Source organism: Globicephala melas, chromosome 3 (assembly GCF_963455315.2).
Source record: "Globicephala melas chromosome 3, mGloMel1.2, whole genome shotgun sequence".
Lineage (NCBI taxonomy): Eukaryota > Metazoa > Chordata > Mammalia > Artiodactyla > Delphinidae > Globicephala > Globicephala melas.
In genome coordinates, this window is record NC_083316.1 from 109,528,741 (window position 1) to 109,544,985 (window position 16,245).

At 39.6% G+C, this 16,245-nt stretch overlaps 1 protein-coding gene across 7 annotated transcripts in view; it reads left to right on the plus strand.

Annotated features, from left to right (window-relative positions):
- Positions 1 to 16,245, plus strand: part of RAD50 (RAD50 double strand break repair protein) — a 234,168-nt gene that overhangs the window by 130,653 nt on the left and 87,270 nt on the right. For 3 of the 7 annotated variants that reach the window (XR_009563465.2, XM_030869671.2, XM_060296203.1), the window contains exons 1-2: positions 5,172 to 5,593; positions 7,603 to 7,686. The exons of 2 other annotated variants lie outside the window; for them this stretch is intronic. Coding sequence is in view for 4 of the 5 variants with exons in the window: in XM_030869671.2 (XP_030725531.1) it covers positions 5,465 to 5,593; positions 7,603 to 7,686 (213 nt within the window). In the remaining variant the exon portion in view is untranslated. Of the gene's footprint in view, positions 1 to 5,171; positions 5,594 to 7,602; positions 7,687 to 16,245 lie in introns of those variants that run through there. 2 more of the 7 variants (XM_060296199.2, XM_060296200.2) reach the window with 1 other exon arrangement.

The window sequence follows — 16,245 nt, forward strand, 5'->3', positions numbered from 1 at the left end:
ACCACTGGGCCACAGGGGAACTCCCCTTCCCTTTTAAGGTGGAATAATCTTCCATTGTATGCATATACCACATTTTGTTTATCTGTTTATTTATCAATGGGCATTTGGGTTGCTTCCATCTTTTGGCTATTGTGGATAATGCCATTATGAACATGAGTGTACAAAATTACATTTCTTACAATGTTTTCATAAGTCAATAACTATTCCTCTATTAGTCTGATCTCCCTAACCTGATTGCAAACTCTCTGAATAGGGACCATAAAATAATGTATTTGAAAGAGGTTTATTAATGTTAACCTGCAAACAAAAGTTAATAATTTTAATCTCCTACTTGCAGGAGATTACTTGCAGAATTACTTGCAGAATTCCAAGTAATTTTTGTAGATATTGTAGCCTCAAGGAAATGAAGCATAATTCTCTTTAAGTGTGGGATACACTTAAAGTAACTGTGGAATACAATTCATTTTAAAGTGTGCAGTCTGGAAGGGGGATTATGAGAGGAGTAACTTTGCAATGGAGAAACCCGACAAACCTCAGCCAGGTGATCAAGGTCAACATCAACAGTGATAACTCATGTTAGTAGCATGTTCCCTTAACATGATGTAATGAGAATGGCATTTTATCTCTGCGGTCTTCCTCCCCAAAACTTATAACCTCTGTCTAACCATGAGAAAAATATTACACATACCCAAATTGAAGGACAAAATACCTGAAAAGTACTCTGTAAAACTGTCAAGGTCATCAAAAACAAGTAAAGTCTGAGAACTGTCACAGCCCAGAGGAATCTAAGATGATATGATGACTAAATGCAATGTAGTATGCTGGATGACATCCCAGACAGGAAACCCCCTAAAACTAAGTAGGTAAAAACTAAGAAAACCCCCTAAAAACTGTGGAGTCTAGTAATGTGCCAATGTTGGTTACCCAGTTGTGACAAATGTACCATAGTTATACGAACAACAGAGGAAACTGGGTGCAGGGTACACAGGAAATCTCTATAATATTCTTTCAACGTTTCTGCAAATCTAAAGCTAAATGAAATAAAAGTTTATTAAAAATAACCTTGCAAATTGAAAAACAGTTTATAATTATTTATATTATTATTATGTAAAAAGACTTTGTATCCCATAAGTGTCATGCACTTGGGAATTTTTACTTCACTAGACTGTGAGCTCCTTGAGAATAAGGGTTTTATTTAATTGATCTCTTTACCCTCAATGACCAGCCTATTGTACACACTCAATTAATGTTTATTGAATAAATAACTGAATGAATAAGCAGGAACTTGGTTGTATTAGTTGAACACATTAATGTGAATACTGTGGAAACTGAAGGAGTCTATTCCCTGGAGCCAGGAGCCTGATAATAGAAACAACTTTGGCAGGACTCCTGGAAAAAAGATAGAGCAAAGCTGTCAGCTCATCTATAGAGAACAAACCAATGTGAACTACCATGGTATTTTAAAAAACCCACATTATTTTAGGAGAATAGAAAGAAATTAGCAAACAGTATTGGGAATTTTTAAGAATTACTAGTAATTGTATAGTTTAGAAAAAGGACTTTGGTGTTGAAAAGTTGTATTAGTAGGCAACGTTCATCCTTTTGCCCTAAAACCTTTGTCTCTATTAGTGGCTTCCAAATTGGCAACATGTTTTTAAAAACTGATACCTGTGTTTTCTTACTAACTGTGTAGTCATTAAGGTCAAATGACTTTTCTATGAACTGATTCTAATCAAATAACAGGGCACGATGCCACAATTTTTTTTTGCAGTGACTAAATGTAAAATGATAGCGTCTCTTTCTTTTTCTTGACCTTATTCTAACCTCCATCCTTTCAATCTCCAAGTATATCTTTTTTTTTTTTTTTTTTTTGCGGTACGCGGGTCTCTCACTGTTGTGGCCTCTCCCGTTGCGGAGCACAGGCTCCGGACGCGCAGGCTCCGGACGCGCAAGCTCAGCGGCCATGACTCACGGGCCTAGCCGTTCCGTGGCATGTGGGATCCTCCCGGACCGGGGCACGAACCCGTGTCCCCTGCATCGGCAGGCGGACTCTCAACCACCGCACCACCAGGGAAACCCTAAGTATATCTTTTAAATAAGTTTTTAATTGATAAATAACATCATTGGAAAATAAACACAGAACTTCTTCCCCTCGGCATAGCAACTACTATATTAGGTTTTTGTTGACCTCTTCCAATCTTTACTAAGACAGCTTTACAGAGTTGTAATCAATGAATATGTGCAATTTTGTTTATCTTTTTTGTTATTAACATTTCTCTTTCATGTAACTACTTATTATTTTAATGGTTACCTGCTATTAGATGAAATTGATGTACCACAGTTTACTTCACCATTTGGGTTGTTGCTAGTATTCCACAATTACAAACAATGCTACTAAAAAGCTCTCTGTATAATTTAAAAAATATTTTCGGGCTTCCCTCATGGTGCAGTGGTTGAGAGTCCACCTGCCGATGCAGGGGACACGGGTTCGTGCCCCGGTCCGGGAGGATCCCACATGCCGCAGAGCGGCTGGGCCCGTGAGCCATGGCCGCTGAGCCTGTACGTCCGGAGCCTGTGCTCCGCAACGGGAGAGACCACAACAGTGAGAGGTCTGCGTACCGAAAAAAAAAAATTTCTTTATGCTGAGGAACTTGTGTGATCATTTTAATAGCTTTGTTACATTTTACCAGATTAACCCTCTAAAAATATTCAATGCACAAAAAATAAATCTCATATTTTTACAGTGTTTTACCATTTATAAAGCACTTTCACAAAAATAACTTTGTTTAATCCTGATATCAGCATGTGGGATAGATTTCTTTCCCTCAAGATTCTTTAGCACTAGGGTTTAATAGTTCTGCTAATGTAATGAGTGAAATGAACGACAAAGAAAGGTCTGATACAAGAAGCAGTAGTAGTAAAAAAGCTTGATAAATACGTTGGTAAACATAAATAAATAATGCTGGTTTTAAAAAGTAACTCAGAGGATTTCAAGACAACATGGAACAAAAATACTAAACAATGATAATGTGGAAGATTAAGATGCAAGGAGTGATGAGATTCGGTGCATTTTATGGTTCTTGTACTGTTTAAAAGGATTAAAGGTATTAACCTCAGATTTCAAAATAGGCACATGAAAAATTCAAGAATAATGACTAAAAGAATCAAAATAGAATGTGCAACTTCAAAACCGGTAGAATAAAACAAGAGAATAATGAAAATCAATCAATCCAGAAACCTGGAAAGGAGAAAAAGAGGGAAAAGGCACAAAAAAAGATATGAGAAATACATCCAAATTTATCAGGAATAACAGTTCACTTCATGCAAAATGACATTAAGAGGTTTAAAAATCAAGGGATAGAAAGACATACTAGACAAATACTAATCAAAAGAAAGCTGATGTACCAATATAAATACCAGAAAAAGACAATTTATGTCAGAAAGTATTATAAGGATAAAGAGATTCACTAATAGGTATAAGATAGTATCTCATGGTATTTTATTTTCCATTTCATTAATTATGATATAAGTGAAACTAAACATTTTTCAGTAGTAGTTTACTGAGAACTGGGAACTTGACTGATTCTCCTTTTTAGTTCTTTTTATTTTAAAGATTAATCATTTTTATTGGAAATCTTTCCACCCGCTCCTCCTAGAGTTGTTATCTTAGTTTTATAGTTTCCTACTGTTACAAAGTTGAAAATTTTTGTAATGGAATCTGGCACCTTGTAATGTCCATTTTTTCCTTCAACTCAGTTTTTCTCAAGTATTTTAAAAGTAAATTATAGAAAGCATGACACTATCGTTAACAGTTCTATATGCATCTCAAAAAAGGATCTTTTTCATATAGCAAAATATCATCACATCTAATATAATGAAAACAACGGGGTTTTTTTTAGCATTTAATCTCCAGTCTACATTCAAATTTCCCCACATATACCCGAAATTCCCTTCACATCTCTATGTCCAAAGCAGGATCCAATCCAGGATCATGCGCTGCATCTTGGTAACATGAAACTCAAATCTCTTTTAATTCTCAACCATCCTTTTAGAATCTACAAAAGTTCTTGTTCTAGTAACAGTAATCTGAAAGTCTGGGCCAGTGTTTTGTAGCACATTCCACCTTCCAGATTTGTCTTTTCCATCCTTGTGATATTATTAGCTTAATACTTCCTGTAAACTGAAAGCTTAATCTAAAGGTGCTAAAGACTCAAGTTAAACTTTTTTTTTTTAATCCAGCTGCATAAGAGGTAATTTTGGCTACTTCATATTAAGCAGGAGACATACATTCAATGCCATTGGTATATCCATCACCTCCAAAAGTTTCTTCTCACTTTCCTTATTTTTATTTTCTATTTTATTTATTTATTGTAATAAGAACAGTTAACACAAGGTCTACCGTATTGGCAAATTTTTAAGTATACATTATTGTTAAATATAGGCACGATGGTGTACAGATCTCTTATTATTCATCTTGCATAACAGAATCTCTTAAAGGTGTCTATTCCTATCTTGGGGTCGTACTTATAGCAGTGGATTTACTTCACATATTTTCATAACATTTTATAGTCTTATAATAGCTTTTTGGCTTTTGGTCTACAACGGCAGTTCACAAACTTTTGGTATTAAACCCCTCTCTGAGGATCCCAAAGGGCTTTTACGTGAGTTATAACTACTAATATTTACTCAAGTAGAAACTAAATTTGAAATATTTTTAAAAGCACAAGAATATACAAGCACACATTCCATTAGCCATCATTGCGATGGTGTCCCGCACGTCACGAAATTACTAGAAAACTCAGTACATTAGGGAGCGACTGAGAGCGCAAAGGCGAAAACGTCTTAGTATCGTTAGAAAAAGTTTTGACAGGAGCGAACACCGCACTCCCCTCCGTTCCAGGAGTCCCGAGATCACACTTTGAGAATCGCTGTCCATCACAAGTCTTTGTCTTCTCTTAGAGTTAGTGCCTGTCAGTCCTGTCCCGCCCCGCCCCCGCCGCCAGCAAGGAGCCGGAATCCGCTTGCTAGATGACCTTGCACTCAACCTTCTTGCGCGGTAAGGTTCCCGGAACCCAGAGCTGCGCGCGCACAGCGGGCCTCTGACTTCCCGGCGTGCCCCGGGCCTGCGGCGTAAAAGCGCGCAGGCCGTAGCGCCCCACGTGACCCGCGGGGCCGCGGAGGCGGAAGTCTGTGAGTGCCCACGGTCGCGGGGTCCTCGGGCTTGTGTTCTGCGTCTCCCGCGGGCAGCCCCGGGCTGGCCCCCACCCCCACTCTCGCGTTCCAGCGGGGAAGAAAGCCGGTGTGGAAGGAAAGGTTCCAGCCCGAGCTTTCGCTTTCACCTGGAGCCTCCCGACCCCGGGACGCGCGAGTCCTTAAGACCCGCTCTTGCTCTGCTCGGGCCTCACTGCTAAAGTGAGCCCTGGGCTCTAGACCCCTGCTGTTGAGAAAAGAAACATTTGCAGACATGTCCCGGATCGAAAAGATGAGCATTCTGGGCGTGCGGAGTTTTGGAATAGAGGATAAAGATAAACAAATTATCACATTCTTCAGTCCCCTCACAATTTTGGTTGGACCCAATGGGGCGGGGAAAACGGTAAGTCCTAAGTAGCCGCCTTCAGCTTACGGGTCGCCACGTGTTAGAAATCTGGAGTAAAATATCTGCAGAGTTCGGAACTCCTGATTAGGATGAGAGGAGTCCATATGACTCAGCTCCTGGGGCCCCAGGGTGTACCTGGGTCTCCGGCTGACTTCCCGGCCCAGGGGCGTGGCTTGGTGTGGCCTGTGGCGTTCAGGCCACTGCGACCTCAGGAACCGACCAGACTCCTGTGTTCAGTCATGTCCGGTGGACAAGGTTTCCATCAGAATCCCAAGAGACCGGGAGCTACCTCCGTCCGGGCTCAGCGAGCTCACAGTCCCACAGGAAGCATTTTTGTCTACATTGATGTTTTATCGTTCCTTACATGGCATAGCATTCACTTCCTGGTAGTCGTCCCCGTACAGGATTTCTTTAAAAGTTATAAAATATGATAAATATATGACTTTAAGAAGACTGTCTATCCCGACTTAGATAATAAATGATAAGTAAATGACAATTTTAAAATGAAACATGTGTTGGGGTTTGGTTAAATTGGGACAGTATTTTGTTGTTAGGATACTTTTACCTAGTCAGAATAAAAGATCGAAGCGCAGCTTATATACTGTGCTCCAGTACTGGAAATATTTAGAAATTTGAGTTGGACCTGGAATGGTATGCAATTATGAAAAAAGTACAGCCAAGAGGCTCTCTGGTCTGAAAGGGTGCTTTGAGAAAAAGCAAGGTGGTATCGTTGTAACAGGGAGAGGAGCGAATGAAGTGAAAAGCATAGAAAAAGACATAAGGTTTAGTGTTGAGAGTTGAATGCCAGACTCTTGTCTGCTTTTATTTATGTAGAAATATTATTTATTGAATGCTTTTTATGTACCTAGCATTGTATTAAGTGCTCTACTGGTAGAGAGACTAGTATGTTTAGTGTTTATGAGCCCTAGCTGCTTTAATAGAAATTTTTTCCTTCACCATTTATTAGCTGTGTGACTGGGCAAAAGTGACCTAAATGCTCCATGCCTTAGTTTTCTTCTCTGTAAAATGGAGGTTAAAAAAGTTTCTACGTGGGACTTCCCTGGTGGCGCAGTGGTTAAGAATCTGCCTGCCAGTGCAGGGGACACAGGTTTGAGCCCTGGTCCGTGAGGATCCCACATGCTGTGGAGCAACTAAGCCCATGCGCCACAACTACTGAGCCTGCGCTCTGGAGCCCGCGCGCCTAGAGCCGGTGCTCCACAACAAGAGAAGCCACTGCAATGAGAAGCCTGTGCACGGCCCCGAAGGGTAACCCCCGCTCACCCCGCCCGTGCACAGCAAAGACCCAACACAGCCAAAAATAAATAAATGAATAAATAAAAAAATAAATTTATTTAAAAAATAGTTTCTACAGCCTAGGATTGATGTGAGAATTAAAAGCTTAATGTATGTGAAAGTGGTTAGTACAATACCTGGCACATAGTAAGGTCTTTGTAGATATTAGCCATTTGTTTAGTTTCGACTTTTAAAAAATTTTAGCTTTATTGGGTATAATGACATAATTTGTAGGCTATTTAAAGTATACATCATGGTGATTTGACACAGATGTATATTGTAAAAGGATTCCCCCTATCTAGTTAATTAACATGTATTTATCTTTTTTTGGTGAGAACATTTAAGTTACACTCTCATTAAATTTCATTTATACAATATAGTGTTGTCAACTGTGGTGACCATGTTTTACTTTAGCCATTGTTATTAAAAACTTGACTTAAAGGGTTTTAATTAGAAATAGAGAAATTTTCCCTCAAATAATAATTCTTTATTTTATTTCAGTATACCTCGTTAAGTATGTAGCTTTTCTATGAAGTTACAGCAATTATTCTTTAACACTTAATCATATTTATATGACAGGTTTTATAATGTCAAATCTTATCTGATCATATCTTTTATAGTCTCTATGGTAATAATATTTTATAATGAGTTAACATTTTATGATTAAATTCTGCAGTTCTCTAATAACTAAATATAATTTTCTATTTCTTTAGACCATCATTGAATGTCTAAAATATATTTGTACTGGAGATTTTCCTCCTGGAACCAAAGGAAGTACATTCGTTCATGATCCCAAGGTAATGGTGCTAGTAAAACTTTGTACTTTTAAAGTAAAAAAAAAATTTTTTTTTAATTTTTGGCTGCATCAGGTCTTAGTTGTGGTGCATGGGCTTCTCTGTAGTTGTGGCATGGGGGTTTTCTCTCTAGTTGTGGCACGTGGGCTCTGTAGTTTGTGGCCTGCAGGCTCTCTAGTTGAGGTGCCTGGGCTTTGCTGCCCCAAGCATGTGGGATTTTAGTTCCCCGACCAGGGATCGAACCTGGGTGTTCTGCATTGAAAGGCAGATTCTCTACCACTGGACCACCAGGGAAGTCCCTAAAATAAAATTTTTATAATTATGGAAGTGATGATAGCTCATTGTAGAAAATTTGGCAGTGGAAAAGTATGAAGAGGTATGAAAGTCACACACATACAGTCTTAGCGCCCAGTGATAGCCATTGTTGACATTTTCATGTATTTCTTCTCCTTTACATACAGTCTTATATAGCTGAAGTCATACTCTAATTTTGTATTCTGAGGTGTTTTTCCACCTAACATTATAATAAAGTCCAATGTTATTAAAAAAAACTATATTAATCTGGGTGATACATGGGTGTTTTAATCTTTTTACTTTTTTATATGTGTGAAGTATTTCCTACTTAAAACATAAAATCTTTTATGAACATTTTTAATAATTGCATCATTTTCTTACATTTAGGTTGCTTTTAGTTTTTCATTAAAATGTACCATGATGAAAGTCTTGGTGTATGAGTGTTTGAATGGTATTTATTTTTTTTAAATAAATTTATTTATTTATTTATGGCTGTGTTGGGTCTTCGTTGCTGCACACGGGCTTTCTCTAGTTGCAGCGAGTGGGGGCTACTCTTCATCGCGATGTGCCAGCTTCTCACTGCGGTGGCTTCTCTTGTTGTGGAGCACAGGCTCTAGGCACTCAGGCTTCAGTAGTTGTGGCTCTCGGGCTCTAGAGCACAGGCTCAGTAGTTGTGGTGCCTGAGTTTAGTTGCTCTGTGGCATGTGGGATCTTCCCAGACCAAGGCTCAAACCCGTGTCCCCTGCATAAGCAGGCGGTTTCTTAACCACTGCACCACCAGGGAAGTCCTGTGAATTATGGTGTTTAAACTCTTAGTGTGTGTATAGGACATAGGCTTTTCTATATGCATTTTGGCCTGTAGGTTTTTCTTTCTTTTTTTTTTTAATTGAAGTATAGTTGATTTACAATATGTGTTAGTTTCAGGTATACAGCAAAGTGATTCAGTTATATACATATTTTTTTTCCAGATTATTCCATCATAGGTTATTATAAGGTATTGAATATTGTTCCCCCTGTTATATAGTAAATCCCTGTTGCTGATCTATTTTATATATAGTAGTATGTATCTGTTAATCCCAAACTCCTAATTTATCCCTCTCCCTGAATAGGTTTTTCTTGTTCATGTATATAGTGGGGTCATGTGCCTCTCTCATTATCTTGCCTGCCAAGAGTTTGTTGTGTGTTTCCTCCAGGCTTTTTTCTGTGTTTATAAAAACATATCTGTGTGTGTATATAAATACGCTCATGTAAATATTTTAATACATCAATAGAATTTTATTTTTCCATTGTATCAATATACATCAAATATTTATTTAGTGATATACTATGGATGTGTTAAAATATATATACACCTTTGTTTCATTATTTTTAATTACTAAATAGTATTTCATTGAGTTTATATTCTCTAATTTATTTAGCTGACCCACTGTTGATAGTCTTTTAAGTTGTTTCCACGTTTATGTGACTAAAGATAACTCTGTGATTATGAAAGTGATCTCAGGTGGCCTTGGCTTGCAGTGGCTTGAAGAGGATTTCGGTTCCCTGGCCAGGGATTGAAGTCAGGTCGTGGCAGTGAAAGTGCCAAATACTAGCCACTGGACCACCAGGGCCAGTGGGCAGTGACAAGGCCCTGGTCCATTGGCTTTGTAGAAATGAATTTCCACAAAGACATGGAAAGTAGTGACATAAGTAAAGTGTTTATTAGGAGGAAAAAGAGTACATGTGAATAGACTCACACGGGCGGGCTCAGAGAGAGAGTTGCGCCCTCGTGGTAGTTTCAATCACTTATATGGGATATTTCTTCTGGGTTTCCTCTGGCCAGTCATCTTGCTTTTTCTGGCCCTGAGCCTGTATTTGGTTTAACTCAGGGTCCTCCCCTGTGTGCACACGCGTCTCTTAGCCAAGGTGGATTCTAGCGAAGAGGCCTATGGGTAGGTTGACATCACCTACTATGGGGTGGTGCTCCTTCCCTTTTTGGCCCCCGAGGAGTCTTTTTGCGCACCTGTAGTTGGGAAGGTCTCCTTGACCTCGAGAATGAGGAACATGTGGTCTCTTTATCTTTTATCTGGGCAGAGCTCAGCTCCTCCTTGCTCCTTGCTATTCATCTTGGAGTATCTGTCCACAGGGGACAAACTCCAGCTGCTCAGCCTGGGGCCCATCTATCTCCTGCCTCAAATCCCCCCCTGCGAGACATGAGCCCCAAGAAATCTTTTTTGGGAGGATGTAGGGCAAAGGTCTGTCTTCCGTAGCTTCTTCAGGCTAGCATGTGGTTCATAGACCCTACCTAGTTGGGTTCACGGAGCTCTCACCCTGTCTCATTAAGGGGCCCAGGGTTACTTCTGTTGTTATTCCAGCAGGATCTGTTCCGAGGAATGGCCAGAATCTCTGCATCACCATTATCCTGATGTGAAACTATTGTAATCTGGAAGAGACAAACTTAACAAGCAGATTAAAAAGGCAGGGGCCAAAAACCAATAAAAGAACTATAGTAACCAGTGGCCTAAGGAGAACCAGGTTACGTTTGGTAACAATTTTGATCCTGGTCCAGATAGAATCAGTGCTTGGGTTACCCTGTCCAAAGGAATGGAGCCATTTGGCGTGGTCATATATATTTTTGATGTCTGCTTCCATTAGCCCAGTGTGATTTGATGTGGGTGTAACGCACTCAGTTAGTTGGACAACCTGACATTAATAGATCTCATTTCTTTTCAGGAGAATAAGCCTGAAACCCATTCTGGACCTGGCGCTTTGGGGAGACTTGTAGCCAGGTAGCTAGTTGTTTAGTTTTATCTAAGTAGGTTGTAACCTTTGATGTGGTATTAACACATAAATAACAGGAGCTATTGGTCATCATACATGTCTCTTTTTTTGGTTAACATATGATATAAAGCTATTTCATTGCCTAAAAATAATAATTGTAAGAGGAGACCTTTAAATTGTTTATTGTTTTATCTTAAAGTCAGTTAAGTCCTCTCGGAGGCTGGATCAAATCAGTCCCTTTTGCCAAGTCAAGCATTTTGCTTTTCAGTTGTCCTTGCTCCTGCATTAGCAGTTTCTCCCTCTTTAGGGGATCATTTAGATCAGCATATAAACATGGTCTGGTAGCTCCAGTCTACAGACAAACTCTCCCTTTACTGCAGATCAACCTCTGGCTACTACTCTGTTCTAGTTTATAGCAAAATTCACAAGAGTTGTGTGTACTGATTGTTTTCACTTTATTGCTTCCCCTTTCCTCCTCAGCCCACTCTGTTTAGATTTTTCTCCTTTTTTTCCCTCACTAAAACTGCTCTTGTAAGGTCACCAGTAATCTCCATACTGCCAGATAAAACGGTTATTTTCTAATTCTCAGTAACTTCTTTGCAGATTTGATATAGTTGGTTTCCCCCTTTTTAAAAAACATTGCTCTCTTGGCTTTCATGACACCATGATCTCATACCTCCTTTTTCACTGGCCATACTTCAGTCTCCTTTGATGAGTCTACTTTTGCCTGGCTCTTCTTGGGTGATCTCATTCACTCACAGCTTTAAGTATTGGTTATATTGCTCTTGTCTAACACTTGGAAATGAATTGTCTGAGGAGACACATGTGCTGACAGAGCAAGAAACTTTATTGGCAAGGGGCACCCGGACGGAGAGCAGTAGGGTAAGGGAACCCAGGAGAACTGCTCAGCCGCATGGCTCGCAGTCTTGGGTTTTATGGTAATCGGGTTAGTTTCCGCGTTGTCTCTGGCCAGTCATTCTAACTCAGGGTCCTTCCTGGTGGTGCACACATCGCTCAGCCAAGATGGATTCCAGCGAGAAGGGTTGTGGGAGGTTGGTAGGACATATGGACTGGCGTCTCCTCTCTCCTTTTGACCTTTCCCGAATTCTTCCGGTTGGTGGTAGCTTGTTAGTTCCGCCTTCCTTACCAGGACCTCCTGTTGTAAGATAACTCATGCACGTGGTTACTATAGGGCCTGGCCAGGGTGGACAGTTTTGGTCAATGATTCCGCTAACAGTTCTATGCTGATGAATCCCAAATTTATATATATAGCCCTAACTTCTTTCCTACACTGTAGATATATATGTCCAGCTGTTTGATTATTTAATGGGCATCTCAAATTTAACATATTCAAAATAGAACTCTTGGTTCCCTGTTCCCACATCCCTTTCACATTCTCAAGCCTGTTACTACCTTAGTACTCTCCAGTTTAATAAATGATATCATCATCCACGTGTTTGCTCATGCAAAAACCTGTGTGCCATCCTTTGAGTGATTCCTTTATCTCATCCTGTTTCTAATTCATAAGCAATTCTTAGCTACTCTTCTAAAATATGTCCAGAATATGTCCCTTGATTCCATCTCTGCTGCTTTCCTGGTCCAAGCCACCACACTTTTCCCTTTGAATTATTCTGGTAGTCTCAAAACTTGTTTTTCCTGCCTCATTCTTTTTTTTTTGGCCATGCCACGTGGCATGTGGGATCTTAGCTGCCCAACCAGGGATCAAACCCATCCCCCCTTCAGTGGAAGCACAGAGTCTTAACCCCTGGACTCGTGGGAAAGTCCCTCCTGCTTCATTCTTTTTTTTTTTCTTTGATAGTAAGAAGTGGATTTATTTAGAGAGAACCTCCTGTCTCATTCTTGAAGTTCTCTTTTTTACATAGCAACAAATTATCTTTAAATATTTATTCATTCATTCAACAGGGAGTGAGTCACTCAAAATCTGAGGGGAGAATATTTCAGTCAGTGTTAATACTAAGTGCAAAGTCCTTGAGGTAGGAGCATGTTTGGTGTGTTCAAGGAATCACAAGAAGGAGCAAAATGGTAGGGGAAGACTGGTAGAAAATTAAGTTAGAGTAGTTGAAGGGTCTAGATCTGGTAGGACCTTGGGTTCTAATTTAAATAGGAATCTATTGGAAGATTTTAAGCAAGAAGAGGGCATGATCTGTATTTTAAAGTGATCAGTCTAGCTGCTGAGAGAAGACCGTCTGTAGGTGGCAAGGGTAGAAGGGTGAAGACTAACAAAGGGGATTTTGTGGTAATCCAGGTGAGAAATATTGGTGGTTAGATTAAGTGGTAATGGTACAAAGTATGAGAAATGCTTGGATTTGGGCTGTATTTTAAAGGTAGAACCAGCAGATTAGCTAATGATTTGGGTAGTGATGTATGAGAAAAATAGAAGCATAAAGCAGAACTCCCAAGTTTTTTGACTTGAGCAAGTAGAAAAATAGTGTAATGAGGAAACACTGGAAAAGGAGATTTGGGTGGCTCTAGTTTAAACATGTAAATTGGGATGGGAATTCCCTGGCGGTCCATTGGTTAGGACTCGGCGCTTTCACTGTCGGGGGCCCAGGTTCAGTCCCTGGTTGGGGAACTAAGATCCCACAAGCTGCACGGCACAGTCAAAAAGAAAAAGAAAAGAAAACCCATGTAAATTGGGGATGTTTGTTAGATATCCAAAGGAGGTGTCCAGTAGGTAAGTAGAAGTATGACCAAGGGAGAGGTTTGAGTTAAAGAAAGAAAATTAGGAATCATTGATGCATACAGTTATATATGTATGTAGTTAGTCTTAAAGCCTGATGGGATCACATAGGAAGTGAATATAGAGAAGAGATCCAAGACCTAAGCCTAGAGCACATTAGCATTTAGAAATAAGAAAGAGGAGGAGGACCCAGCAAAAGATGCTAAAAGACCAACTAGTAAAGTGAGGAAAACAGAGAATAGTGTCTTAGAAAAGAATAAAGTGTTATAAGAAGGAGGAGTCATCAACTGTGTCAAATATGTCAATAGCTCAAAATAGATAATTAATGAGGACCTACTGTATAGCACAGGGAAATCTACTCAGTACTCTTTCGTGACCTAAGTGGGAAGGAAATCCAAAAAAGAGGGGATATATGTATACATATAGCTGATTCACTTTGCTGTATAGCAGAAACTAACAAACATTGTAAATCAACTATACTCCAATAAAAATTAAAAAAAGAAATGTCGATAGCTCAAGTGAGAAGCAGGTTTGACTATGGGAAGGCCATTGGTGATCTTGACAAAACCAGTTTTAGTAATCTGAGAAAACAGGAGGTAAGGAAGTGAAACACATAGAATTGTCTTGTGAATTTTGCTATAAGTGGAAAGAGAGATAGGGCAATAGCTGAAAAGGTTTGCAGGATCAAGGAGAGTGTTGGCTGTTGTTCTTGTTTTTTTACATATGTATGTATGTATTTTCTGGATGTTTCCATGTTGATTGATGCTCTAGTATCTCTGCCAATCTCATCTATCACTCACCTCTTCCCAAATGCTTTCATATTTCTAGAGCTATTTTTCTCAGCTGTCTGCTTATGTCCTCTCTGTGGTTCTTCTGGCCATGGTGGTTTAGCTCTCTTCACTTACTACGCACTTTTCGGCTGCTCTCATTTCCCAGTTCTGAGCTCCCACCCACACTTGCTCATCAACTCTTCTCTCCTGAGTCACTCACACCTCCTACTGTGGATGAAGCCATTCCCCTTATCTGAATTGTCCACATCCCCTCAGTTTTCCCTATATGCTATGTTCTTCTCATTATTTCAATTCCTCTCACCCTCTTATATCTTCAGCTTCTCTTGTCTTTCCTTTTCCCTGTTTTAATTTGACCCTGAACCTAATATTGTTTACCTTGCCTTAAACAAACGCCTGAATTTTTCTGGCTCTCCTCAATAATTTTTCTTACCTATGTTCAGTTGTTTCTGTCTTCTTAGGAACTTTGATTTCCATGTTGCTCCATTTGCCTAGCTTCCCACTTTTCTCCTTTACTTCTTTCAAACTTGCGGCTACATCAGTCTGGACGCGCAGGCTCAGCGGCCATGGCTCACGGGCCTAGCCGCTCCGCGGCATGTGGGATCTTCCCGGACCAGGGCACGAACCTGTGTCCCCTGCATCAGCAGGCAGACTCCCAACCACTGCGCCACCAGGGAAGCCCAAAACTGTCATTTTTGAACCAAAACAACAAATGAAAGCTACAAAGTGCCTAATAAATATTTGTTAAACAATTTGATGAATTAATATAAAAGTTAAATTTATGCCCAAAAGTCATGAAAAGTCCAACAAAAGTTATTTATGATTTTAAAAAAAGGCTGAATCCAGGGCTTGTGATTTTGGTTGCAATAGAGTAGTGAGTATCATACTTGTGCTCCCAAGATGAACAACTATAAAACTGGAAAAAATATTTGAATCCACGCTTTTCAGGCATTGGGCAACAGATGGTGCAGGGCTGTGATTTTTGAGAAAAGAGAAATATATGCGGTGACTACACATTTATTCTAGTTTTCTACGTAGGGATATTTTGCGAACTTCAGTGCATAGAGTTAGAACCCAACAGAGAACCGTAGTCACTAGGCAGATGAAACAAAGAAAGAAGTTTGGGTTTGCTGAGGTGGTTGTGAATTGTGAGGCAGGGTACAGGGGTGGGGTTTTTGTGCAGAGATGGGGCACCAGGAATCTGTACAAGGAATCCATGAGCTTTTGGCCAAATACTAAGCTGCATGTGTTCCAGAATGAGATTCAGTGAGGACTAGCAGCGAACAACTACTGGAGTAGAGGAGTGGGATTGTGAACTGAATGGAGATTCTAGAGTTTACACAATGCTGGGAGACATTTGAGTCATGATATGCCAGAGTAGGAGGAGCTTGTGGAACTCCTTAGTATTCTGTTGAGGCCTCAGAAAGGCCATCCTAACAAATCCTAAAACAAGCTTTGACAGAATCAAGCTGAGTAGCCAATAAATTAACTGCCTTCTAGAACAAAACTCAACACTTTTTAAAGGAAGTCAGCACAATCCAAACTCACACTGTAGCATCTACAATGTCCAGGATATAATAAAAAATTAGTGTATATATGAAGAAACAAATGTAATCCATAACTGAGAGGAAAAAGTGAATAGAAACATATCCAGAGATGACAAATTTTGGAATTAGCAGACAAGGATTTTAAAAGCTATGACACATAAGTTCAAGAATTTAAAGGAAATTGGCCATAATGTGGTAAAAGATCACAACAGAGAAATAAAATTATAAAAAAGACCCAAGAAGCTCAACACATAACAAGTAGCATAAACACACTTATATTGCATTTTACACTAAACTTGCTGAAAACCAGAGGTGAATTCTTAAAAGCAGACTGAGGAAAAAGTAACACATTATGCAGAGGGGAAAAATAATGATTTCTGACTTCTCATCAAAAACTTCCAAGCCATGAGATAGTGAGACAACATCTTTAAAGTGCTGGGGAATAAAAATCAATCTAAAATTCTATATACAA